The 16,261-nt window shown below is 44.1% G+C and overlaps 1 protein-coding gene across 2 annotated transcripts in view; it reads right to left on the bottom strand.

The window, feature by feature from the left end:
* FREM2 (FRAS1 related extracellular matrix 2) overlaps window positions 1-16,261 on the bottom strand; it is a 277,418-nt gene that overhangs the window by 152,543 nt on the left and 108,614 nt on the right. For both annotated transcript variants that reach the window (XM_033948675.1, XM_033948676.1), the window contains exon 3: window positions 5,943-6,089. In XM_033948675.1, coding sequence (XP_033804566.1) covers window positions 5,943-6,089 — 147 coding nt within the window. The remainder of the gene's footprint in view (window positions 1-5,942; window positions 6,090-16,261) is intronic.

Genomic DNA, 16,261 nt, shown 5'->3' with positions numbered 1-16,261 from the left:
ATTTACTAAAGAGCATTAGGTCCTTGCATTTAATGCATGTTAATCACCAAAGGATTTTATACACCCTACTGTCCAATTCCAAATATTTTATTAACAACAATCAATATTTATTAATAGCACACAGTTCATATCATTAAAATAAACCACACTATTCACCTAAACAGGTACATACGCTTCATAAAAACTCAAAGGGAAAATTTCCCGCTGAGAGAGAAAACCCGCTATGGATTTAGCCTCTTTCAACCTCTGCTCATTTCAATGCACCACTACCATTTCTCTCAATGTCACAATGTTGTCTGAGTTATTCCACATTAAAAGTGAAATCTGAACAGTTCATAGACAAAATTGCGCGAGACAACGGCGTGCCGACAACTGAGCGCAAGGTTGACGGCGCGCCGAAGAAAAGCACTATTTTAAAGGTTTCTGACGGGGGGTGTTGGTGGGGAACCCCCCTACTTTACTTAACAGACATCGCGCTGGCATTGGGGGGGTTTGGGGGGTTGTAACCCCCCTCATTATACTTGAAACCAAACTTTTTGCCTGTTTTTTAGGGAAAAAGTTCAGTTTTAAGTATAATGTGGGGGATTACATCCCCCAAATCCCCCACAACGGCAGCGCGATGTCTGTTAAGTAAATTGGGGGGGGGGTTTCCCCCCCACACCCCCCGTCGGAGCCCTTTAAAATAGTGCTTTTCTTCGGCGCGCCGTCAACCTTGCGCTCAGTTGTCGGCGCGCCGTTGTCTCGCGCAATTTAGTCCCGTCACCAATCTGAACAGCCTTAGATGCAATTGATGTTGTCCTGGCTTTCCACCACCGACTGTTGTCTTCTGCAAAGGTATCACCTAGGTAGCCCAACAGAGCACTGTGTTTCGCTAAACACGCGTCTTCAGGAGCTGCAGCTGCTTCAGGTTTTCATTGCACTATTTCATCATATCATCCAGCGTTTTATCATAAAGCAGCACCAATATGAGTTTCAAAGTTTTTCTTATATCTCCCCTCAAAGGGACCAAAAGATAGGCCCTCTTTTACAAAGGCACACTAAGCGTTTTAGCGCGGATTTAGCGCGTGCTGAATCAACGCGTGCGCTAACCGCTAATGCGTCCACAGGATAATATGCAGGCGTTAGCACTTAGAGCGCAATAATATTTAGCACGCGCTAAAAAGCATAGTGTACCTTTGTATCTTAAATTATTTTTATTGAATATAAGGAAATACAATAAAAAGTAGAAATAAAAGAAAATCATTTATACAAACATCAAAGATCAGATTTAAACAATTGCAATTTCAACTACCAATCTCTATCCTACCATCCCATGTCCCATCCCTACCCACCCAATTTCCAAAGTAATAAATATATAAATATAATAATTGAAAAATAAATACACAAATAAGTAAATAAATAAATAAATATATCTATCAATCTATATCCCCTTCCAGAACTGCATAATTAAAAAAATGTTTTTTTTAAATTACCAAATTAAGGCTTTCCTAAAAGAACACGACTGGGACCAGCTGGAGTTAATGTTTTTAAAAATGGCTTCCAAATATCAAGCAAAATCCTAACTTTCTTCGTGTAATCACCAAAAGCAACATGCCTTAAGTGCAAACGCCCTGTGATAACTATTGCGGGAGTGTTCAGCATTTCCTCTGCGGTTTCCATGTACCGAAATTGGGCACATAATTTAATTAAATAACAAACTAGTGTTGATAACTGGCATTTTAGCAAGCAAATAATTAGAATATATTAAGGGATATGTGTGTAAATTTAGATGTGGAATCTGCACCAAAATTTTATGTGTGGGTCAAAGAAGGGGGGGGGCGTCCCTTTAACTTACACATATAATTACAGAATAAGGGCCTCTGCACCTACACAAGCACGGGCATATGTGACACGTTTTTGTCGTTGCAAAAGGCCGCATCTAAATTTAGTCACGGTTGCTGGACGTAAGCACTATTTTATAAACCACACCTAACTTGAAGCATGGTTTAGAGCAGGGGTGTCCAACCTGCGGCCCCGTGAAGTATTTTGTGTGGCCCCGGTCGAGGGCGATGCAGTGTTTTCTTCTGCTGCCCCCGGGTGTTTACCGTCTTGCCGGCTCCCTCCTCTGTCTTGCTGCAGCGTTTACGCGTTTGCGTGACCCCAGAAGAATTTTTTCTGCCAATGAGGCCCAGGGAAACCAAAAAGTTGGACAACCCTGGTTTAGAAAATAGAGCTTTTTCGGGACCCCATATACATAATTTAGCTCTGCGTGCAAATGCATCTAACGCCACTTACTGAGGTGGTGTTAGACGAACCCATGTTAAAGTGTACGTTTGAATAAGGAGTGAGAGAAAGAGAGAATTATGAAAAGGCAAGGAAGGAAGAGTAAAAGGGAAGCAAAAGAGAAGAGAAAAACGTATCCAAGAAAAGTAAGATAGAAACTGAGACTTTGCAAAATATCACACAGGCAAGTAGAGAGAAGCCTTGAGCATTCTCGTGTCACTCTTCAGCTCGCATTTTTAGATGCAGCAAAATTTCCCTTCATTGGTGCTGGTGGGCTAAACTAATGTCATGGATGCTGTTTGCCAGCAGTTTATTTATATTCCCTGTACCTCCTTTTGCAGTGATTTGTAGTATATCAGACCGCTGAAACTGATGACAGCTCTGGTTATCAACTTCCACAAGTTCTTTGCCTTTCTAACCTCTTGATGAACTCTTCCACATGAAGTGATAATCAGCGCTTTAGGACCTGATTAAGAAGGTGCCCTGAAAGAGATATTACAGATCCAGGGTCTCAGTTCTGGTATTTCTGTAATCTGTAATGCCAGTTCCAGGCCCACTGATTTATGTGAATGATAGATGTTCTCTCTTCCTAACATCAACTTTCCTATCATTACCAATGCTATAATAATTTGGCTCTTAAATGATATATTAGCACTGAGACTACAGGTCAAGCTCTCAACTCAATTTCAAAAATAGCTGAAGCAGATAAGATTTTATTTTGCAATAAAGGCTATTTTCACAACTGCAGGTTGTATAAAAATAAAGTGTTCATCAGAACAAAGTGCAATTTAAATAAGTTTGAGGTTTTTCAGTATACAATATCACAGTTCACACAGTGGTTACTGTGTTTTAGTTCATTGCACTTAAGATTCACCTCATATCTCATACATTTCAGGACTGAATTTACTAAGGCATTACCTCTTGTCTTGTGTCCTTCACAAACGAGGTCCTATGTGCATTAGACATTATTCAGACATATCAGAAATTTGGAGTCAACTTTTTAAGATCAAGATATAAAATACTATTCTATGTGCATTTTACTAATGAAGCCATATGAGATATGAAACCTGCATTATCTTTACTCCCATGTTATCTAACCTGGTGGTTCACAAACCTGTCCTGGGAGACCATCAGCCAGTTGGGTTTTCAGGACATCCCTAATGAATAGTTGTGAAGGAATTCTGATAGAAATCTGTAAGTAACTTTGGATACTGAACTTGATTTTAGAATAGAAGAATCCTTAATGTTTAAGAGAATAAGAGACGGTTTTGCTCGTTTTATAATAGTTTCTAAGGAGCAGAGATAGCCAGCTCTCACCCTCCCTGCTCCTTCCCCACCCCCATGCCACACTTGCGCCTTCCCTTCCTCCCTGTACCTTTTTAAATCTTTGCCAGCGTGAGCAGCTTCTCCAGCCTGCTACTTGCACCGGCATTGGCTTTCCCTCTGATGTCACTTCCTGGCCCCATGACCAGGAAATGATTTCAGAGGGAAGCCATGCCAGCACGAGCAGAAAGTTGGAGAAGTTGCCCATGCTGACGAAGATTTAAAGAGGTTGGGGGGGGGGGAGGATGCAAGCATGAACCCAGAAAAACTGTATGCCCCAAACAGTAACTGTAAATATAAGAACAGTTTTCCTGGAACAATCTTCAAAACAGAAGTACACACATACTTTTGCTGTCAAAATCTGGCAAATCTGCACAGAGAAAAGCATGATTGTGCTTTCACCCATGCACATAGTTAGAAAATCACATGAAGGATGATTTTACTGGTCTTTGTGCAACAGCATTTCTAGACCACACAACAACAAAAAAATCAATTCCTTTATCCTTTAATCCTTTTCGTTTTAATGTGCCCAGGCAAAAAAACAATACACCTCACCTCAGATCGCTATGACCCAAACGACTTTTAAGAACAATAAAATTTTGGAATATGCAGTATCAAAACATTCAGATTAGAGAATGACACGGGGGAAAAATCTGTCCCCGTCACTGGACCACCGTCCCCTTTATCACCCCATCCCCGCAGTCCCCATCACCGCCCCGTCCCCGCTGTCCCCTTCACTGCCCCATTCCCGCCGTCCCCTTCACCGCCCCATCCCCGTCCCCGCAACATCCACCCTTCCCTCTCGCCACCTCATTGCCCTTCAGCACCCCTTGCGCGGTCCGTGCATCTCTCTCCCTCCCCCTTACCTTCTCGGTGTGTTTTAAGGTTTCAGACTTGTTAAAAGCCACCAGAGTGTTCATGCAGTCGCGTGCATGTGTGGGCAGAAGCTTCTCCTCTGACGCAACCGAAAGTTGTGTCAGAGGAGAAACTTCTGCCCACACACGCACGCGACTGCACATACGCTCCGGCAGCTTTCAACAAGTCTGAAACCTTAAAACACGCCGCGAAGGTAAAGGGGAGGGAGGGAGATAGATAGATTCGGGTGGGTAGGTAGGAAGGAGGGAGGTGACCATGCGCGTTCCCTCCCTTAACTGCAGGGACAAGGCCATTCACTGCTCCATGTGGCAGTGGATGGCCTTGTCCACGTACCTGCGGTGAGCACCTTTCCCTTCTCCACCGTTTAGGCGGGTAACATCCACCACGGGCAACATCCACTGTATCATTCTCTAATTCAGATCTTAAAACAATACATCTGATGTTTCAGCACATACAGGTCTCAGTTCTGTAAATGGTGCCTAAATCTGGGCACCCCCCCCACAAAAAAAAGCATGCTAAGCATTATTCTATAAACAGTCAGTGGCATAGCAAGGTGGGGGCAGACCACCCCAGGCACCATCTTAGTGAGGGCATCAACACCTCCCCACCCCCTCACACCACATTCATGCCCTCCCTTCCCCACCCTCATATCTCTTTAAATCTTCACCAGCTGCGCAACTTTTCCCGCCTGCTGCTCGTGTTAGCCTGGCTCCTCTCTGTAATCACTTCCAGGTTGCAGGGCCAGGAAGTGGCATCAGAGGGCAGGCCAGAGAAGTTGCTCGCGCTGGTGAAGATTTAAAGAGGCTACGAGGGAGGGAAGGTTGCAAATGTAGCATAGGGAGTGGGGAAGGAGCAGAGGGGATGTGGAAGGAGTGGGGGAGGGGGAGAGAGGAGGGTGCGGGGGAAGCCACTACCCCGGGCACCTCCTACCCTCATTACGCAACAGTGCTCAAAGTTGGATGTCATTTATAGAATATCCTTCATGCCCAAATTTACACCAACTGAACCCTGGCATAAATCCTCAAACCTAAATTAGGCGCTGATCTCCTAACACTGCATGCAAACCCTAAAAATGCCCCTGACCCACTCATACCCCCTCCCATGGCCATGCCCTCATTTTGGATCTGCGTGAAAAATTTTACGTGTGCATGTTTATAGAATAGTGACTATAAAGATGCATGTGTAAATTCCAATTCTTGCCAATTGGCGCCAATTATCAGCACTAATTGGCTCTTTAAGCTATTAAATTGCATGCACAATTTTGAGTGCTATACACAGAATTAGGAGGACGTTGCCTGCCTCAGGGGCACATTGGCAGTACTTACAGGACACTTTGCCTCACACCTTTATAACAAAGGTGGCTCTTCAAATAAAAATGGCTTTTATTCACAGTCACTGGTTGAGATTGTGCTGCTCTTGTTTCAACACATTTGAGAATGTACAACAAAGAAATATAAGTTGACAACTCGAAATGAACTTACTAACAAAGGAGGTTTCTCCCAAATAGCCTCTGCGCTTCAGAATGACTTCCAGGTGCTTGGCGTCTTCATTTACCACATAGTATTCCTTTTCTAAGGAGATCCAGGCCCAGTTCAAACGAAAATATTGGTTCTTCAACTTATTACCGCCTGCAACAGAATGTGAGAAAACAGTTTGTAACTTTCAACACTTTTTTTTCATATTTTGCCAGTCAAAAGATTACTTTTTTTTTTTTTTGGGGGGGGGGGAACTAAAGCAATACCTTTTATTGGACTAACTTTAATATATTTCCCCCATAAAGTTGCTTGCTAGGGCACATATTTCCTTTTGAACCCTTTTAAGGATACTTTTATAAGTAGATGCCTAGAATGATCCCACTAAGAGCCTATTCTATGAGAGCATGTAGACACCTGCTTTCCTTTATAGAATATTATTATTACTAGTATCACCATCATATATGCATATAGGTGTGAGCACGTATGTCAGCCACTGAGTCAGTGTGTGCACGCCTATCTGTCAGACATTTATTTACTGAAACTTTTTTTTATACCATTTAAGAAAACTAAACAGTTTACATCATCAATAAGAACATGTCAAAAATAAAATCTTAAAAACTTCATAGTTAACAGTTTCTTCTCTTCAAGTGACAAGAATAAAGCGGTGGAAAGCACTCCAAGGCCCTGGACTCTTATGAGCCCCGAAGATGCCACACAACACCCCTTCCCCCCACCTATACCCACTGATCCCAACCGTAACTAAGTGCCCAAACCGTTCAGTACCCCTCACCTCCCCTTCCCAATCCCCCCACCCCTCCCCCCCATGGTACTCTCCGCCCCATCCCACCTATACTCACCAGTACTCTCCCAGCCTAACTAACTGAGCGCCCAGATTAGGATACCCATCTTAAGACCTCACTGCGGCCCTTTGGATACAAGGCTTGCAGGTACGGCTCCCAGATATTCAAGAACAACATCTTTCGCTTCCTTGCCCCTCTGGCATCTCGCGCCTCCCAGATGGCCAACTGATGCAACTGGTTCCGCCAACACCAAAACGCCGGAATGATATACAATTTAATGGACCACAGAAATGACCTTATGTTCCTAAAATAAAGCTGGTAACCAGTGCAATTTCTTCAGAATTGGGATGATATGTACTACCCTGTCAACTCCCAGTACTAGTCTGGCTGCAGCATTTTGTACATATACACTAACACTCAGATTCTATACTGTATACGACACTCAGAATCGAAAAAATTTTCCCCTGAATCGGGCAACATTAGTCCATACCTTATACTATCCTATAAGTTACCATGTGTCTCATCCACACTTTGCCAGGCCATTCCCATGCGTACACACCCACATTGCAATACACACTATGCAAGATATGCGCATATTTACAGATTAGCCCTTAGGTGTATATTTGGCATTTATGTGCTTATCTGTCCATATGCATGCATTTATGTCGGTATTCTAATCATTTATGCATCATTAATATCAACGCATCATAAAGAACCCTCATATAAGAATCTAAGCTTGCCTTCAAAGCTTACTTCCTTTAATACTGTTTTTCAGGGTTTTTGACTCAGGAGGCCCTGGATAGGGGACACTGAAAAGGCAGTCTGTTGTATTACAATTTCTTTTTTTACTTACCACCGTTCTGCCCGTTCACCATTTTATCTGGTATTCTTTCCCCTCCCCCCATAATTAATTTAATTGTACACCGCTATGTTGTTGTAGCTGAAGACCAATAAAGCAAATGCAATAAACACAAATACATATACTGTATTTTTTACTCCATTAGACATACTTTTTTCCCCACAAAAGTGGGTGGAAATTAGGGTGTGTCTTATGGAGCGAATACCCAAATCCCCCCCAACCCCTGTTACCTATTTTTAATGCAGCCGCCCTGCCTCCCTGAGAGTGGCGCACAAGGCTGGCTGGCTGTCTGATTCTTGCCACTTCCTCCAAGAACTGCCGGCTGACGGGGCTGCCTCCTCTTCCATTCTCTCGCGGCATAGTGGCGCACCAGGTTGCCTGTCTGGTCCCGCACCGCTTCCTGCGAGAACTATGCTGCAAGAGAACGGAAGAGGAGGCAGTCGAAGCAGCTGGCAGTTCTCGGAGGAAGCGGCGGGATCCAGGCAGCCAGCCTTGGCCGTTAACAGAAGTTAAAAAAAAAAAAAAAAGGTACGTGTGGGGGGCTGCGGGGAGGAGGAAGAGGGCCAGGATCTGCTTTTCGCCTGCCTGGGGAGTGAGGAGGAAGAGGCCTGGGACTGCCTGCCTGGGGGTTAGGGAGGGAGGAGGGAGAGGCTGGGGCCTGCCTGCCTGCCCTGCCAAATTAAAAATAGGGAGGGAGGAGGGAGAGGCTGGGGCTTTCCTGCTGCCTGCCTTGAGGGGGGGAGGCCTGCCTGCCTGCCTACCTACCCGCCGGCCTTGTCCCGTCCCTACCTGCCTGCTTGCCCTGTCCCTGCCTGCCCTGTTCTTACCTGCCTGCCAGCCACTAGGCCTGCCTGCCCTGTCCCGGCCTACCTCTAGACCACTAGAGGGGGGACAGGATGCAGAGCTTGGCAAGGAGTGTGGGATTGGATGCAGAGCTGGTATCTGTTTTACAGAATTACCTTCTTTTTGACTAGCATTCAAAGGCTAAAACCTTATTCTTCACAAGGAACATTACACAGGATCATTCTATAACGGAAGGGCTTATTTCCAAAACCTGCTAAGTCCACTTTTGGCAAAAAAATGAGCTACAGTTTTGTATGGACAAAGGATACTGTTATTACCAGCGTACTTAACTGTTCAGATGAAAAGTGTGTTTGTCCTTCACCTCCAGGCAAGTTAAAATAAGATTTGTTTCCAAAATTAGCCAAGTCCAAGCAGATGTTAATTCCAAAATCAGTTAAGTTTTGTACATTCTGTGATCATAACATACCAGGTAGCATGGCATTCAGCAGCCAATACTATGTTCACTCTAAGCTGAGCATGTGAGAAATTAATCATAAATTCTACGGGTGTCGCTCACAGATTTTGCATGGTTGCTTACAAAAATACTTGTAAATCTGGAAAATTGGTTACTCAGGAAAAACATTTTTTAGAACTTGTCGCTCACATGCAGTGGCGTAGTGAGGGTGAGAGGCGCCCGGGATGGTGGTGCCCTTCCCCCACCTTCTTCCCTGCCCCCACCTCTACACGCTCCTTCCCCGCCCCCTCCTGCCGCATGCACGCTGCTTCCCTTCCCCCGTACCTCTGTAACATTCCTAGCACGCGCAGCAGCCCTCAACATTCTGTTGCGCCATCATTGGCTCTTCCTCTGATGTCACTTCCTAGGCGAGGGTGTGGATTGAGTTAGGCGCTGGTAAGGCACAGTTTAGGCCAAGAAAACCCTGGCCTAAATGGAGTGTGACTAAGGATTTTAACGCCTAGTGGTGCCAAAGAATGCTTAGGTCCCTCTAGGTGTGATTCTATAAATGGTTCCTAGCAGTCAATTAACAACCACACCAAATGTCACCTAGGATTTAGACACCATTTACGGAATCAGGGCCCTGCTTTCCTTTATTGATTATTTAACTGGTATACTGTATGGACATGGATGTGCTTAGGCCCGAGTACTTACGCCAGCCATCGAGCTGGTATGTGCATGCCTATTTGGTGGACATATGTGTGCAACTTACAGCATTCTATAAGTTATATGTGCTTCACTCATGTGTATGCCCACCTTGCAAATATAGGCAGTGTGAGATAATGTGTGTATTCACAGAATACCACAAAGACAAATAGGGCTAAATTCTCTAAACGGCACAAAAAATTGAGTGCTAGGAGTTAGTCTATAAATGGCGCTCAAAGTTGGGTGTGTTTATAGAACAGCCTTAGTGCTGGATCTGTGCCCAATTTTATGTGCGAGGATTTTACACCAAATGAAATCTGGTGTAAATCCTCATGCCTAAATTAGACATGGATCAGACTTATTCTATAATTTAATTTAATGTGGTGTCTTATATACTGCTAAATCTCCCAAAGGACTCGAAGCAGTTTACAAAACAAGTAAATTGACTTAAGTAATGGCCAAAAATCTAATCAGGTACTTTACATTTCTATCTCTGTTCCAACAGGCTCACAATCAAAATATAGTACCTATGAAAGAACTAATTACTTGCATTTACCTATATAAAGAGAAGGAAAAGGGAAAAGATAATACAATAAATTCAATACTATAGGTACGTAAAAGGCAAAACAGAAGGGAAAATTTCAATATCAAAGAACCCCAAAGAAAAATCCTAAAAATAAAAGCAGGAAAACAACTGCAAAATTAAACAAGCCCAACAAAAAGAAAATTAACAATTAAAAAACAAAAACAAAAAACAATCATTCTCTCCTCCCTCAGTCTCGGTCAGCTTCTAATTTCATGTCCCCAATTGAGCCAGGCCAGCCCGGGCCAGTACCACAAAAATGACTCCTCTGCTTCAATTTCCCTTCTCCTGAAAGGCTGGAACCAAACGCTGCAATTCCGCCGGCCCACTCTGAGATAGCAGAATGAAGAGAGGTGGACACGGTGTACAAATTCTAGGAATGCCCCTGACCTGCCCATGCCCTTTTTTGGGATCCACACATCAATATTTATGCATGCATCTTTATAGATTACTGACTACAAAGATGTGTGTGTAAATTCCAATTGGTGCTAATTTGGGTGGGGGTGGCACTATCTATGGAGGGGGGGTTCCAGCAGGAGGTATTGGGCCAATTTATGGGGGGGGCCCTGCAGGAGGTACTGGGCATCTCTCCTGCCATGTTCGTTCGGGGGGGGGGGGGGGGACTGGCAGCTGCAGCCGCTAAACTTATCGCGGCAGGGAGATCCCTTGCCACAATATGCTTAGCGGCCGCATCTACACTTCCCCCTCTCCATTCGCGGTTCCTGCACTCGCGGTTTCATATAATCGCGATTTTTTTCTGGGGAGGGGGAAAATAAAAAAAACAGTCTTAATGTAAAAAAAATCCTTCTTTTTTCCTCCCTGACGCCTTTCTGGCCTTACCTGGTGGTCTAGAGCACAGTTCTTCAACCGCCGGTCCGCGGACCGGTGCCGGTCCGCAAAAAAATCTTGCCGGTCCGCGAAGGATTTGGTCCCCGCCGCAACGAAAGGCCGGCGTCAGCTGACTTGCAACTTCCTGTTGCAGTCGCGGTGCCGGGACTCCTGCCTTCCACCGCGTTTGCCTCCTGCCTTGTCTCCGCACCTCCAGACCAGCAGCGGCAGCTCTGTATATTTTTAACTTCGGCACAGAGCTGCCCCTAATCAATAGTTTAGCGCGGTTTCATGAGGCAGCTTCGGGGCCTTTGCTAGGTCGGCCCACATCGCATCATCGAAGCGGGCCGGCCTAGCAAAGGCCCCGAAGCTGCCTCATGAAACCGCGCTAAACTATTGATTAGGGGCAGCTCTGTGCCGAAGTTAAAAATATACAGAGCTGCCGCTGCTGGTCTGGATTCTTGGGCCACTGAACGAGGGCAAAGAGCAGCTGTCCTGAAGGTTTCCCTTCCTCTCGCCTTTGCAGGTCCCTTTTTTCCACCTTTTTTTTTTTTCTTCTTCAAACGGCAACGGGCCCCAGCATCGACATCAATCAAGTAAGTTCCACTGTTCCTTGCAAGCGGTTCTGCTCGGCCAAAGCTTCCCCTCTGACATGAGCCACCTCAGGGGAAAGAAAGTGACCCGCAAAGGTGAGGGGAAGGGAGCAGATAATGGAAGTTGGAGGGGGGGGGAGAGAGAAGGAGCAGATGATGGAATAGAGGAGATGAGAGAGAGAAGGGGACCGATGATGGAAGTGAGAAGAAGGGAGAGAGAGCAGAAGGCAGATGGATGTCAGTTGAGAGGGGAGAGCAGATGCTGAATGGAAGTGGGGAAAGAACACATACTGGATGGAAGGAGATAAATAAAGGGGGAAGAAAATAGTAAGATAATGGAGGGGTGAGGGAAAGGGGTGACAAGCTGTGGGTAGACACAGTGAAAAGAGGGAAACAGGACTAAATAGTAAGAAATAATTTAATTTAGATGGAGGCAGAAAATAGAGAAGGAAGACCAGAGAAGAAAAGGGAAGAGAGAGCAGAGAACAATATCAGATCTGAGTGGAGGAAATGAGAAGAGAGATGCTAAAAACCACAGGGGGGAGGGAAGGACAGAGATGCCAGACCATGAGGGGAACAGAAGGAAGATGATGGATGCCAGACCAAATTGGGGGGGGGGGGCAGGAGGATAGATGGAAGGGGCAGATGCTGGACTGAAGAGACAGAGAAGGTTATCATGCCGCTGTACCGGGCCATGGTACGCCCTCATCTGGAGTACTGTGTCCAGCACTGGTCACCGTACATGAAGAAGGACACGGTACTACTCGAAAGGGTCCAGAGAAGAGCGACTAAGACGGTTAAGGGGTTGGAGGAGCTGCCGTACAGCGAAAGATTAGAGAAACTGGGCCTCTTCTCTCTCGAACAGAGGAGATTAAGACGGGACATGATCGAAACATTCAAGATACTGAAGGGAATAGACTTAGTAGATAAAAACACTATTCACCCTCTCCAAGGTAGGGAGAACGAGAGGGCACTCTCTAAAGTTGAAAGGGGGTAGATTCTGTACAAACGTAAGGAAGTTCTTCTTCACCCAGAGAGTGGTAGAAAGCTGGAACGCTCTTCCAGAGGCTGTTATAGGGGAAAACACCCTCCAAGGATTCAAGACAAAGTTAGATAAGTTCCTGCTGAACAAGAACGTGCGCTGGTAGGGCTAGTCTCAGTTAGGGTGCTGGTCTTAGACCAGAGGGCCGCCGCGTGAGCAGACTGCTGGGCATGATGGACCACTGGTCTGACCCAGCAGTGGCAATTCTTATGTTCTTAGGGCAGACGCAGGATGGAAGAGAGTGAAAAGGCAATGAAAGCAGAAACCAGAGACGACAAAAGGTAGAAAAAATAATTTTATTTCTATCTTGTGATTCAAATATATCAGATTTGAAATATGTATCTTGCTAGACATAACTGGGGAGTGCAAAGCCCAGGCACTACTACTTCTTTAGCTTCCAGCTGGCTTAGGGCTCTCTCTGACCAGGGGGCAGTTGCCCTAGTTCTACTCCCTAAAACCATTCCTGTCATGTGTGACTGTGGTATTCTATTACATGATATTTGTGTAGCATTCTGTAATAATTTAGCTTATTCAGTTTTCTTGATAGTAGAGGGGATATATGTGAAGGGGAGGGGAGACAGGGTTTTTGTTGATCTTTGCCCTGTATTATTTGTATTTATAAAATGACAATTGTATAGAATATTGTTTCTTTTTATACTTTAATAAAATATGTTCAATATAAAATCATAACTATTTGAGGCTTGTGCAGATGGGATCAGATGGTTTGTGGGACCGAGCTCGCGGGGATGGGGCGGCGATGGTTTTTTAAAAAATTTTAGTCTTAGTAGTTTGCCGGTCCACGAAATAATTATTTTATTTCCGCCGGTCCACAGGTGTAAAAAGGTTGAAGAACACTGGTCTAGAGGGCTTTCGGGGCAGGAGCGATCTTCTTACGCTCCTGCCCCATGCAGATCTCCATGAGGAAATGGCTGCTGGGAGTTCCCGACGTAGTCTCGAGAGACTACGTCGAGACTAAGTCAGGAACTCCCTACAGCCATTTCCTGATGGCGATCTGCACGGGGCAGGAGCGTAAGAAGATCGCTCCTGCTCCGAAACCCCTCTAGACCACCAGGTAAGGCCGGGAAGGCGGCAGGGAGGTGGGGTGGGTCAGAGCCGGATAATCGCGGTTTTTCGGCGTTCACAGTCCGGCTCTGCCCATATCCCCCACGAATGACGAGGGAGAAGTGTACTTACAACCCGATTCTCTAACCGGTGTCTGTAACATGGTGCACTTTAGGCATGAGTCTGTATAGGACGCCCGTCGGCTTCTGAGACCGGGCATCCTATACAGAATCCGGGCCTGAGTGTCTAAGTTTGGCAACCTATTATACAGAATCCACCTCTTCCTCTTTTAATGTATAAGTTAAATTTTATCACAGTGGCTACAATTTGCACAAATATTCGCCTTCCTATTATAAGTTAGAATCTCTCTCTCTTTGTGCATGATTTACTATATACACACATATACATGCATAAAACATACCTCAAAAGCCTCAATATCTTGTTGACATTGAAAACTCCTACTCTGATTACCTTACATCAGTGGTCTCAAACTCAAACCCTTTGCAGGGCCACATTTTGGATTTGTAGGTACTTGGAGGGCCTCAGAAAAAAACAGTTAATGTCTTATTAATGAAATGACAATTTTGCATGAGGTAAACTCTTTATAGTTTATAAATCTTTCCTTTTGGCTAAGTCTTAATAATAATATTGTCATTTATAGCTAAAGAGACATATGATCAAGAAACTTTTATTTTACTTTTGTGATTATGATAAACATACCGAGGGCCTCAAAATAGTACCTGTCGGGCCGCGGATTTGAGACCACTGCCTTACATCCTCTTGCAGCAGGCAGCTGTTTCTAAGTCCATTTCGTTCTCCCTACTCTTGTTACTTTTTTCTAATTTCTAAAGCGGCTCTTTGAACAATATCTCCATTCTGTAAAGCAATTTTGCTTACAAGCAGTTCATTTCTCGTACTGTCTTATATTTTCTTTTCAGAAAACAGTTGATTTAATGAATTTAGAGAGCATATTTGCACATACCCACGCCCAAATTTGCACACACAGGTAGAATTATGGGGATTTTGTGCAAACTGCATCTTTATAAAGAACAGAATCCCAATAGCACATTGATATTCTCACAAGTTTATACCTGCTCTGAGGCAAGTGTAACCATGCCAAAAAAACCCTAATATCAGTAAATTACTGTTGTATTTAACAGCAATTACCTTTTAGTGTATGTTGAGAAGGAAGGGGTGCATATGTGTGTGTTTAAGGCTGCTGCAATGAAGGTAAAGGGCAACCTGTGCACCCAGTTTAAAACTTTGGCTGAAATGTGTGCTCTTTCAAACCTCTGCATGGAAACTGACTTGCCACATTTCATACTCGTTTTGCCCCTAGTCTTGGCTGAATTTTATATCTGGCTATAAGTACTTAGTTATAGGGTTATGCTAATATCTGTTTGTTAAACAGTTAATATGCACATTCTGCTTCATCACTGCATACTTAAAGACATACCTCCTTGCTTCTTCACCACATACCATTACCGTTAAATACAAACAATAATTGATTATGGCAAGGTGTATTTTAATCACACAAAAATATAACACTCCACTAAAGTGCCAAGCTGTCATTCTAGACCACTAGTCTCAAACTCAAACCCTTTGCAGGGCCACATTTTGGATTTGTAGGTACTTGGAGGGCTTCAGAAAAAAATAGTTAATGTCTTATTAAAGAAATGACAATTTTGCATGAGGTAAAACTCTTTATAAAGTTTATAAATCTTTCCTTTTGGCTAAGTCATAATAATAAACTGTTAAGAAACTGTTTTATTTTACTTTTGTGATGATGATAAACATACCGAGGGCCTCATAATAGTACCTGGCGGGCCGCATGTGGCCCCCGGGCCACGAGTTTGAGATCACTGTTCTAGACGAAAGAAAAAGCCTCAGGTTATTGGTGAGCACACACAAGCTCAGCCACCACAACCCACATCGTCGGCATAAAAAAAAACTTTCGTCAGAGAGAGTAAAGCCAAGCCAATTGCAAAAATACTGGAAACAAAACTCGGATTTAGTTTAAACATAGAAAATCAATCCAAATAGGGCCACTTCCCACTGTTAATCTGGAAAAGATGGACTGAGAACAGCTTAGCAGTGGGAAGTGGCTCTATTTGGATTGATTTTCCATTTTTAAACAAAATCCGAGTTTTTTTCACAGTATTTTTGCAATTGGCTTAGGGTTAGTCACTCTGACAAAATTTTTTTTATGCCGATGATGTGGATGGTGGTGGTTGAGCTTGTGTGTGCTCACCAGTAACCTGAGGCTTTTAGTTTCATCTAGAGTGGCAGTTTGGCATTTTAGTGAAGTGTTATATTTTTGTGTAATTGTGATTGTTCACTCCTCGATTTTTTTTTATTTTGTCTAGTACACGTGGAGGGGCATAATAAAAAAAACCATCTAATTCCACTTTTGGCCTAAGGCCTTAAACATTGAAAGTAGAAGCAGGGAAAATATCCATTACCAAAAAAAACGTCCAAAAGGAGGTTTTTTTTATAATGGCCTGCCTCTATGTTCAGCTGTTTAAACGCCCAGACCACCACTATGTCTACAATTACTACATATAATGAACCCCCCAAAAAAGCCTAAGTCCCAAATGCCCAAAACAAGGGCTTTTA

This window comes from Geotrypetes seraphini, chromosome 6 (assembly GCF_902459505.1).
Source record: "Geotrypetes seraphini chromosome 6, aGeoSer1.1, whole genome shotgun sequence".
In the NCBI taxonomy this organism is placed as follows: domain Eukaryota; kingdom Metazoa; phylum Chordata; class Amphibia; order Gymnophiona; family Dermophiidae; genus Geotrypetes; species Geotrypetes seraphini.
The sequence above is the reverse complement of the archived record's forward strand: the minus strand, read 5'-3'. Positions and strand labels throughout refer to the sequence as shown.